General features: G+C 38.7%; 1 protein-coding gene across 1 annotated transcript; it reads left to right on the top strand.

The window, feature by feature from the left end:
- Nucleotides 1–4,982: 4,982 nt before the first annotated feature.
- Nucleotides 4,983–11,282, top strand: LOC108674068 (nucleobindin-2; the record flags this gene model as incomplete). Its single annotated transcript, XM_018161967.2, has 11 exons — nt 4,983–5,055; nt 5,966–6,159; nt 6,474–6,581; nt 6,909–7,016; nt 7,305–7,418; nt 7,763–7,972; nt 8,491–8,557; nt 8,866–9,046; nt 9,311–9,455; nt 10,099–10,422; nt 11,160–11,282. Coding segments are annotated over exons 2-11 (1,530 nt in total), but the record flags the coding sequence as incomplete, so codon positions are not given.
- Between the last annotated feature and the right edge of the window lie 1,219 nt (nt 11,283–12,501).

Here is a 12,501-nt window from a genome sequence, read left to right on the forward strand (position 1 = left end):
CCCCCATATAAAAAACGAACCAGACAGAAATTCAAAAAAATGATCATCAAATTTTTAGGTAATTTCCTTACAAATCGAATGGTGTATGTCTCATTATTGTAGCTTAAAAACTGTAGGAGGAGATAGGTTTACCGTGACAATAAGTTGAACTTTTCAGGACGGCGCGACAAAGTCCCATGCACCTCAAAATAGGCACTCAATGTAGAATGGATACCAAACTACAGGCTTCTGTAGCTTAATCCACTCAAGGATGCTAGCAGCAACTTGTAGCGCACCTCTACGTACAATGTTAGGAGGGTAACTGAGCACAGATGCCAGATACACCAAGATATGTAGTCTTGCCGCTCTAATTTTATTAGGTCTATTTAGTGAAGGAACTCCACACCCCCGCCCCCCATTAAAGCCCGGCCATCTGCGTCAATATTGCCGTACATAGATCGCAGTAGTATCGTTGGAAAGCTCAGAATGTCAGCTTTAAGATGAGACTAAGCATGTAACTGCAGCACAACTCAAGTATAAACTTTATTCAAAGATTTCAGCAGCTAATTAGTTTATATCTAATTACTTAAAGAACTCTCTCACCCACTTCCCTTTGAAGAGACGTCATGAACGTAAATATTGGCGTACAGCGATGGCAGTGGTACCATTCGAAAGAGCAGAATTCCAGCTTTCAGATGAGCACAAAAACCGAAAAACGCCAAAATTGAAAATTTTAGGGTAGCCGGTCCCCTTAAGTACATTAAGCTTAGAAGAGTCCCTCACTGTTCTAAAAGGCAAACTACAAGAGCACTGGACAAGAACATGGAAGGCTTCTGTTGCTCACTCGCAGAAGGGAACTTTTTTGAGCAACATCATGAACGAACCCAGACTGCGACCCTGGCTCAGCCTGAAGTCTCGCAGACTTGAGTGTGCTGCTGCTCGACTCAGGATTGGACATGCTGGCGTCAGAAGTCACTTGCACAGATTTAACATGAGCGACTCTGATCAGTGTGCTACGTGCAACACTGTGGATACTATTGAGCACTACCTGCTGCATTGCCAGCAACATGCGCAGCCCAGACAAGAGCTGAAAACTAATTTAAGATGTTTGAATGTACAATTCTCTTTGTGTGAACTTTTGGGGGGAGGTAATAACGATGACGATGTGCAAAGAAAAATCTTTCAACTTTTGACTGTATACATTTTGAAGTCAGGTAGGCTGAATGAACTTTAGATAAGCTAGCTAAATAAGAGATGCAGCTTATATGTATGTATGTGTATGCAGATTTTTTTTTTTTTTTTACATGTTTATGACCTAAGTTATCATACTTTCACTAGTCCACCCAATTATGTGGTCAAAAACTGTGCTGATTTCTAACGAGTTATAACCCTTGTTTTCTGATATTTTCTTATGTCATGTGTACTTTTTCAATTTGTGACTATAAATTTTTTTTTCTCTAATGTCAGGTAGGCTAAATGAACTAACTGTAGGTGTATGACCTAAAAACTTAAGAAGTGTGAGGGATGTATGATCTAAGTTATTGTACCTATACTAGTCCACCTAATTTTGCGGCCAAATGCTGGGTTGAATTCTGATGAGGAAGGGCCTTTGCTTTTTGATATTTTTAATGCCCTGTGTTGCTTTTCTTTTGCTTGCTGTCACGCTCAGCCATTGTGTCCACTGACTTTTCAAAAGCAAAAATAAGTGGTCTGAACTCCATGCCAAGAGGTCCAAAACTACACAAGCTCTCAGGCCCAACGGTCATCCTTGCGGTTGTCCTGTGGCTTTAAGTCTACCCTGCGTGGACATCCCGAAAAGAAGAAGAAGAAGTAGTCTTGTACTACGCCTAACGCCTGAAGTGACTCCTTAGTAGGAGCAACTGATACTTGTCTCACAAAAACTGGTTGTCCAGCTAACTTGTAGCTGATGAAGAGGACTTTTAGTGAAAATTTTAAAAAGTGGTCTGTTTTGATCTGTTATTTTTTAAAATCATCATGAAGCTTTTTTTTTGAGTAACAATATGGTGGAACCGCGACTTCGCCCTTGGCTTTGCCTGAAGTCCCGCAAGCTAGAATGTGCATCTGCAAGAATTAGAATTGGGCATGCAGGTGTCAGGAGCTATCTGCACAGCCAGCACAGGTTTAAAATGAGTGATTCCGATCAGTGCACCACCTGCAACACAACAGACACAATTGTTCACTTTCTTCTGGACTGTCAATGTCATGTGACATGTGCAACCAAGACAGGAGCTACTAAGTAACTTGAGAAGCATCAATGTAGAACTTAACCTTTGTAATCTCCTGGGGGGAGGTAACTTTAGTGATAAGGTGTCACAGAAAATCTCTCAATTTTTTAATGCATTTATTTTAAAGTCAGGTAGGCTAAGTGATCTTTAGATGAGCGCCTTGCAAAGCTGTATATATATATATATGGAAGCACGATAGAATTGTTAATGCATGGCTACTGCTGATATATGTTTTGATTTAGCAAGTAGATCATCTAGGTTTTTTTTTCAATATTATTATAATTATGTATATATTTCTATTATTATTGTTATTATTATTATTATCATTATTATTTTTGTTTAATGAAGGCTGTTATATTAGCAGCCCTTACTTATCTAAATTACATTAGCAGTAACTCATTTCATTTACTAATATATGCTCCCTGTAAACTTCTACCCAATCCTGCACTGAGCTTACATCAGCCAACCTCACTAAATGGCAGCAATTAACTTCATATACAAAGAAACTGAAAACCCCAAGCTATAAGCTCTCAGGCCCAACGGTCATCCATCTGGCAGACCTGCGGCTTTAAGTCTACTCCAAGTGGACACCCTGCAAAGAAAGAAGAAGATCATGAAGCTTTGAACTTTTGAAGTGATCATGTTTGCTTTCAATTTTTGGAAACTTGTGTCTTGTGATGCTGTGCCTGCCTGATAATCTACCTACATTGTACAACTTGACTACTTCCTGAGCCAGGGCCAGAGCTTTTAGCCTAACCATTATTGAAGTTGCAAGACATGGTGAATAAGGGCAAAAAAATATGAGCAATTTTAAATAATTCATGACATTTTTAAAAACCTAATGTTTTTACAGCAATCCCTTGATTAGCACGGTTTTGAATACTGCGGTTTTGATTAACGCGGAAAAAAAACTTGCGACCTACCCTTAATCTACGCGGTGCCAGTTTTGATTAGCGCGACTTTTTTTTCACAACTTATCATTTTCCCGCCTCTAGCCAGAGGTGTTACGTTCGTAACAAAAGTGTTACTTTTTGCTTATTAGATCCTATGTTATTACTTTTGTTAGGACTTTTGGAAAAATTCGCCAAATGTTGTTACTTTATGAGTGAATTTCAGCCAATAATTCTTTAAATAAGGTCCTGTTCCGTAGGCATAGTGGCAAACAGGGTGGAATTCTAGAAATGGAAGTTCACTTATAAAAAAGCTTTCCACCCAAGGTGGAATGCTCTGCCAAGTGCCAGGTGACTGACTATAAATGAAAAGGAGAATCAAAAGTGGACAAACTGTTTCAATTGTACAGTAACCTCAGATTTGTTTTAAAATTGTTTGATAGATATTTTCTATTTTTCTTTTATTTAATGGATTTTTCAAAAATTATCCAGGCTTTTTATTTGTAATGATCAAGTTTAAGTTGAGTATTTAGTTAACCAGTACTGTAGACATATACAATATTTGGGGGCGGGGCTTATGGGCACAACCAATCACAGCTTGAAAGCATCTCCATCAACCAATCACAGCTTGAAAGCATCCCCATCAACCAATCACAGCTTGAAAGCATCCCCATCAACCAATCACAGCTAGAAAGCAGATAACATTACAATTCCATTAACAAATCACAGCTAGAAAGCTGGAAGGGGCTAAAATCGCAATCCCATCAACCAATCACAGCAGGAAAGTGATAGGTTATGTATATGATATGAAATATGATGGACTGAAAGTAGAAAGTTCCTGGTCTTTCCAAGCTTTCAGGTCCTGCTTTCCAATATGCTATGTGTACTGGTTAATTTAATATCCCTCTAGAATTCCACACTGGTGGCAAACCAGACCTTTTTTAGAATCAGTTCATTTTTAATTTCCTCATTTACTCAAGATTTAAATCAATTTCTTAAGTAAGATAAAGCTGGTATCCATGATACTTTGCTGGTCTACTTATAGGACTCAAAAATGAACTTGAAGGCGAGTCTAAAAAACTCGCTGCTTTGCCACGAGTGCCTACGGACCGTAGGCACTCGTGCTGACTACAGAGTCAGTTTAACCGCGCCTTGTCTTGTTCATAACTTGAATGATCGAGTTTGGCAATGTTCGCCGGTATGTGCACCATGCTGGTGCTCTAGCCCTTTAAGCCCTGGTGTGACGAATTCGTCACACAGAAAATAAAAGCTTCTACCGTCGACCAAGAGTAATTACATGTTTGGAGTCCAGCCGCAAGTGTGACGGTAGCGTCACATGTTGTGAACTCGTTCGAACGACGTTCGATGGAGTAGGTGCGCCGCTACTGCCAGTACAACACAAAGACTGCGCATGATCTGAAATGTAATTCAGATATTTTTTCACTTTCGAAACATAATTCAGTGCGTAAATGGCTAGTTACTCGTTAGCCTTCAACTGGTCAAGATCGCTGCCATATCTACTGCTCACTTTTATCAAACTACATAATTTTCCTTTCCTTTGCTATTTTTGAGGATTCATTATAATTATTCCCATATATTCTTAAGTTTGATTAGCGCGGTTTTGCTTAAGACGGTAAAACTCTGGGATTTATTAACCGCGTTAATCAAGGGATTGCTGTATTTAACCCTGTTAAATAAAAACCTAACGCCTGTTTTAAAAATCTATTCAATATCTAAATGCTAGTGTAAAACATTGCTCTCCAAGCTAGGATTTATTTGAGCCATTATGCCCATTAATAAATAGATTTTTGAGCTATGAATCTCTTTTCTAAGCCATGAATCCATTTTCCTTTTTCCAGGATTTAGAAAGCCATTTTTAAGCCAGAAACTCATTTGCCACAGCACAAACCCATTGCCAGCTGCCAAGCCATAGGAATAAGATAATTGCCAAATATCTAATTCTACCCTAGAAATAGTAACAAGAATAGTTTGGTGTGTGATGACAGATTTTTTACATTTTCTCAGAGAAGGTCATAGTTGTTTTGATGCATTCTGACTTGACCACAACTGCAAGATCATCAACCAAGCATTTTGGGGCAGACCATGCTGCCATGCAATTACTGTAAAATTGTTGGCAGAAGTACGGCACTAGGCAGAAATCCAAAAATGACATGATTGCAAAGCACCATGCCTTGGGAGGTGTGGTTTGTATGCAAGAAGTTCATTTTAGGATCTATGCCAGTACACCATGGAAAAAATTGCCATAATTATACATGACTCACTCTCATTGTGCATGCTATTAAAACAAATTTACAACTCAGAGTATCTTTGGCACATGTTATTTGACCATGGACACTGTAGTTTGTATCGAAAATATACAGCAGAAGATAACTCAGTAATTTCACTTCCTAGCACTTGATACTAGGGGGGCTGGGCTTAATAGCCCAGCCTCTCAGGGCATTTTATGGCAAGAAGCATCCAAAGAATCACTTGTCCATATGATATTTACTAATTTCAAGTTTCAATTAGTTATACAAAAGAACAGCTCACCACTTGCTGGGCAAAAACTTCTTGACTTTATAAATGGTGTCCCTCAGATCCATATGTTTACAAGAGTAAATATATGAGATGGCAAAGTTTGCAAAAAATTCTCACAAAACATTACAAAAATTACCATAACACAATACAACATGACACATTTTTACACAGCATAAGATAACACAACACATTATAACATAACATAATGTTGTGCTATGTTGATAGATTTAATTCTGAATATTGATAATGGTTATGCCATTGTGATACCTATATATGTATTATTCATAAATTTTATCTCTTCTTGATTTACAGATTATTAATTTGGAGAAGAACCTTTCCTATTATATTTAGTCAAAATGAAATTTTCTTCATTATCAATAGCAATTTTTGTAGCCCTATTATGCTCAGTCATTCATTCGCTACCAGTTAAAGAAAAGCAACCAGAATTAACAGAGGAACAACAAAAAGAAGCCTTAAAAGATGAACCACCTGTACTTCAAGACTGGGTAAGACACAACACACTTCTCAACATCTATGCTTACAAAAGTTTAGTTTTGGCATCTTGTATTTGCATCATTACCTTACTGAAATTGTAAGTTTACAATTATAGTATTTTTAGATATTTTTGTAGTGTGAGTAATCCTAATATTTTGAATCCATAGTTTTATGATACTAAATTTTTTATACTGAGTTTAATCCTCATAATTAATCAATTTGATAAAAATCAATGATTTTTATGTTTTGGAAATGATCATCATGATTTAATTGCACTTTGAGACTTTGTTTTTTTTTATTTAACTTCATTTGTTTCATTGTGCAGGAGCTAAGCTTGGAGTATGGAAGGTACTTGAAGGAGGTTATTCAAGCTCTAGAAAGTGATCCTTCTTTTAGAAAAAAACTGGAGGATGCTGAAGCTGATGACATTAAGGTAATTAATTTGTCCTTGAGTTTAGTTGCAGAAGATCAGGTGTAAACCTGAGTTATCTGTCCCACAGAATCAGTTAACTCATCTATTTTAGTATCAAATTTTCCCACAGATTTTTTAGGAGAATGATTTTAAAATTACAACTATTTTTCACTCATTAGGAGATTAGGAGGCATTAATATTGAATCCTAAAAGAATTCTTCCAATTGAAATTTCTCTCCAAAAATATTTGATTTATTCCTTATTGTTAGTATAAAATTTATACCTATATTGGATGATAAAATAGTAATGAAAATTACAAATGCTTGAATTGTTTCTTGTCAATTTCAGTCTGGAAAAATTGCTCGGGAACTCCATTTTGTGGACCATAATGTGCGCACCAAGTTGGACGAGCTCAAGCGGCGGGAGCTTGAGAGGATACGACATCTTGCTGTCCAGGTGCTGTTTGCTTGATAAGTGATTGTTCAATGACACCTCTATTACAAAGTTTCTGCGGAATAGATTTGTGTGACAGATAATGTTTTATTGAAACTCATTTAATTCTGATATTCATTGGTAGGTATTTAATGATGTATTTGTTTGACAATGATAATTATTCTCAAATAATTGCAATGTAAATCTAAATTTGCTTCTTTGATACAAAGTATTCTTTCTTGTAATTTTGTTTGAAGTTTTTAAATCATTGATTAAGATTGCACTAATTTCACATTTGGTGTTCTCCTTTAGGCCAATGAGCTAAGCAATGGACTGGACCACAATGCCCTTAAGGTCCCCGTGCACCTTGACCATAAGAACCCGACTCGCTTTGAAGTCGAAGACCTGAGAAAGCTCATCAAGCAGGTCTGTCTGCATGATATATGTTATTACGTCTTGAGCATAAATACAATGAATTTGTGTCTTTTGTCTGATACTCTGCCATTATTAGTCTCATTGCATGATTTTCATCGATGAAAATAATAACTTTATTGAATTTAGTGAATTAGAAAAATTGCATAGGTACTGTTTAACCCTACAGTGGTTGTGTGCATAAACTGACCAGATTAGTAGCCTTTTTATTTGGTTTTGTTAGTGTTGAATTTTGGCCCTGTAACCACTGCAGGGTTAATTGATACCTAAGATTAATTTACTCTGGATAAACCCTAATAAAAACATTGGTGAAATTAAATATCACAAACAAATTTCAGACCTCCGATGACCTGGAGAAGATGGATGCACAGCGGAGGAAGGACTTCTCTCAGTACGAGATGCAGAAAGAGTTTGAGTACAAGCAGCAGCTGGAGCACATGACGGCTGAGGAGCGTAAGAAGGCTGAGGAAGAACACGAGATGCGAATCAAGAAGCACAAGGACCATCCAAAACTTCATCATCCTGGCAGCAAACAGCAACTTGAACAGGTCCCTTACTTTTGAACTTTAGATTAGATTCTATTGAAGTTTATCCCATAAGCCTATAGGAGAATGCAAATCTATTGCATTTAGCTTGTTGAGAATAATCGATGATAAAACCACCAAGTGTTTATCCTTGCTGGACCAATGCTTTATCCTACCATCCTTAGCACCAGCAGGCAGGTGTGCCTTGCTTCCAGTTCTGGGAGTCAGTCCATTACTACAAAGAATTGTTCTATTTGTTCTATCACATATATATAACTTGTCCTGCTACCCTTCCACCTGGAATACTAGTAACAAATTTTCAATTGACCTAATTTTTGAAGTGCAGTTTTCAAAAAAAATCATTCTAGAAATACGACCTAAGCAATGCCGAAAATAAAATCTGTATTGTTTCAACTGTCTGTGAAAACAAGACATTGACATGTAATAATATAGGATGTTTTTGTAATGGAACGAAGATTGGAATAAAAGGGTATTTAAATTGTCTAATTATTTTAATTTTGCAACTGGTTCACATGCTGCAGGTTTGGGAAGAAGAGGACCACATGAACAAACAGGAGTTCAACCCTAAGACTTTCTTCCATCTGCATGGTAAGCTCGTGATGATAAGGACTAATCTTTTCTTTAGTGTTCATCCAGGGTTAGTCAATGTATAATGTTTAGTCATTGAATCAAAATATCAAATTTTGAAGTCTACAATGATTAGGTGTGTGGTGTCTAAATATATGTAAACCAAAAATTATTAGCCCTATTTGGTTATTTGTTAGCGCTGATATGAAATAATCTATAATTATGTTTGAAGATCCAAAAATATTTCAAGTTCCTATCATTCTCAGATGTTGATCAGGTGTATTTTTCATTTACTTCAATCGAGTTGAAAAAATTCATGCAACGTGCAGATCTTGATGGCAACGGTCACTGGGATGAGAACGAAGTGCGTGCGCTGTTCCTGAAGGAGCTGGAGAAGGCCTACGATCCCAACGCCTCCGAGGACGATCTGCACGAGCGCGACGAAGAAATGGAGAGAATGCGCGAGCACATCTTCGCTGAGGCGGACGCCAATGACGACGACCTCATCAGGTGAGGGAACACCGCCTTGCTGAGGCGGACGACAACGATGACGACCTCATCAGGTGAGGGAGCACCGCCTTGCTGAGGCAGACGACCACGACGACGACCTCATCAGGTGAGGGAACACTGCCTTGCTGAGGCGGACGACAACGACGACGACCTCATCAGGTGAGGGAGCGCCGCCTTGCTGAGGCGGACGAGCAGCTCATGACGTGTTTGTGCCGCAGCTCATGACGTGTTTGTGCCGCAGCTCATGACGTGTTTGTGCCGCAGCTACGACGAGTTCCTGGAGCAGACTCGTCGCAACGAGTTCGAGCGTGACGAGGGCTGGCAGACGCTGGACGAGCAGGAGCTTTACTCGCAGTCCCAGTACGAGCAATACGAGCAGCAGCGACTCAGGGAGCTGCAGGCCGCCGGCGTGAGTGTAAACTATTTCAGTGTTTACTTTCCTCCATGTTTTGTCACTCCGCTTGTTATCTAGTTTCAGCATTAAGTTCTCATAATTGGTATTTTGTACATATTAATATTTTTCTTTATTTTTTGATACGGGAGTTGTGTGATGTTGCTGTTCAATGCAATCAAATTACAAGTGTTGAAATCATGCATGCAATGTCCTATGTCCAAATCTAATGAACCATTGAATTGTTATCTTCCGAATATTCATAATTTGCATGCAGTTTAAAACGCTCTAATTTACTGAAAATCCTCAATCAATATGAATGGAGTATTTTCACCTAATTTTATTTTAAAGTAATCAGCCATAAAGCTCAGCGGGAGAGTTTAAAAATAACTTAGGCTCGTTTGACTTGCGGCTTTTGTTGTGTTTGAATGTCTATTGTGTTGTGTTGTGTTCTGGGCGACTACAACGTCCAGGACTCTGCTTTATGTTCGCTGCATTTGCGGTTATTAGTTGTTTTTGCATCTTGGTTTTGCATTCATGCTTCTCTGGCTGTTTTTTTATTTTAATTTATCTATATTACAGTTTTTTTATTGCTTTTCTGATTTGCTGTTTGGTTATTTATTTATTTTTGTCCGGGCTTGAAATTTTTGCTTGGTTGTAGGTATACGTCCCTCCCAATGCCATCCCCCTCCCTCACCCCGACCAACAGTACCAAGTGTATCAAGGCTACCATCCCAACCAAGTGCCCATGGCACATCCTGGTCAAGTCCCCATGGCACATCCAGGGCAAGTAATGGGTCAAGTCCCCATGGCCCATCCTGGTCAAGTCCCCATGGCACATCCTGGTCAAGTCCCCATGGCACATCCTGGTCAAGTGATGGGCCAAGTCCCCATGGCACATCCCAATCAAATGGTGGGCCACCAACCAGTTGGTCAAGTACCAATCCACGCTGGTCAAGTACCCCCCTTACAGCGTGTGGCTCAGGTACGTCATTTACGAGGAAATAATCAACGGGCGTCATAAGAGGCTCGTAATCACGAGGCAGGCTTCATAACCAATGTTCCTAATCAACTTCAAATATTCCGAGCTGCGAAGCCACGTTTTCTCCAGGGTTTTATTCATCAGTTCAACTTTTTCGACTGCCTCAAATTTATATTTTCGACTTTATTAGTTATTTATTATTTAATATAAAATTATTAGTTTTGCTATTGCTATTTAATAATAGCAAAATTTATTAGTTAATTAGTTATTCTCGTTCATTCTTTTTTATTTTATTTTAATGGTTCATGTCTTGATGACTGCCAGCACGACCTGCTATGCACGCTCCAATGCACATTTTGTTTTGATGTGTGTTACTGATTAAATGTTTTACGATCTCGCTTGAATATTTAAAACTAGTCATTATTTCTGTTCTGATTATTTATGCATGTTGTTTCAGTCCGCAAATAATTTATGTTATCTTTTTTGTTTCGATTGTCTACTTGTGTATGCGCTTATTTGTGACATCTTTTAATTGCATTTGATCAATTATCTCGCTGTTGTTTGCAAGGTTGTCCATAGTTAACCGTTTTGTTAGTAATCAATAAAAAGCCAATTTGTGTTTTTTTTTCTAATTGTTGGAGAGTGTGGAGCTTTTCGAGATAGAAAATAAAGCGAATGTTACTTCAATTATTAATACAAACGTGATGATACGTTGCTCACCAAACGTTTCGGTGTTGCAGGTGCAGCCTGGCTACAATGCCCAACCGATATCTGGGCACGAGGCCATGCAGCAGCAGCAGCAAGCTTACCAACAACAACAACAACAGCAGGTTTACCAACAACAACTGCAGCAGCAACAAGCCTATCAACAACAGCAGCAACAACAAGCATATCAACAACAGCAGCAACAACAAGCCTACCAACAGCAACCGAATTTCCAACAACCACAGGCCCCTCAACAGCAACAGATTCCTCAGCAGCAGCAAGTTCCTCAGCAGCAGCAGGTACCTCAGCAACAGCAGCAGGTTCCTCAGCAGCAGCAGCAGGTCCCTCAGCAGCAGCAGCAGGTCCCTCAGCAGCAGCAGCAACAGCAGCAGGTTCCTCAGCAGCAGCAACAGCAGCAGGTTCCTCAGCAGCAGCAGCAGCAGCAGCAGGTTCCTCAGCAGCAGCAGCAGGTTCCTCAGCAGCAGCAGCAAGTACCTCAGTAGCTGCAGCAGCTGGTTTTTGTCGATCAAGCCGGCCATTAAAAAGTACTGCAAGTACCCTGGCTTACATCAGAAGTTTTTCCTCATCGTAAACTCATCGTGTCTCAATCTCTTGTGCCTCTTCAAGAGGCAAATGAAACTCCGTCATCAACTTGTCACATATTTTTTTCAATTTCTTCTTGAAAGTTTTATCTTTTTCCAGCGAAATTGGGAAGAGGACAAATTCGCCCGATCAAATTCATACGAACAACGCGCTAGCGAATATTTGTTGCACCACAATTTTCATGCTACTGTAACAGCATTTATCTTACCATGAAAAATTTAACCATTTATGGAAACTTCTTGCTCGAAAATTATTTTTCCGTGAATTATTCATCAAATTTGGTGTGGAACTGTAGGGTTCACAACTCCGACTACTGGTGCCAAACCATGTGTAGATGATCCGATCTGAAACTTCTATATTTATACACGTACGTCAGGTGCTAGCTAGTGTGCGGATTAATTTGAATTATGCTTCTGAATAATTTGTTGAAATATTGTGTCTCTTCACTCGCGCCTTTTCGATGTTACCGTCAAATTGCCCTACTCAAATAAGATGAATAGGTTTTCCTAGTACACTTCTTGAAGCTTTACCCGAAATAAAGTGCGACGAAACATGGACGAGTGCAAAAATCTATCCTAATTTTAATAGAATTTATGGGAATGTTGACGGCACGCCCTTAAAGCTAGCATCGTGATAGATAATATAGTTTCTTTACAAGTCTGTCTTATTGAGAAAATTTGTTGATTCAAAATTTTTAAGAATTGATCAAACTATACAGCAGCTCTAAGGGACTATTTACTCTTTGTTTGAACGTTTGTAAAAGTCATAATTATA

The sequence above is a fragment of the Hyalella azteca genome, unplaced genomic scaffold, assembly GCF_000764305.2.
Source record: "Hyalella azteca isolate HAZT.00-mixed unplaced genomic scaffold, Hazt_2.0.2 contig14688, whole genome shotgun sequence".
NCBI lineage: Eukaryota > Metazoa > Arthropoda > Malacostraca > Amphipoda > Hyalellidae > Hyalella > Hyalella azteca.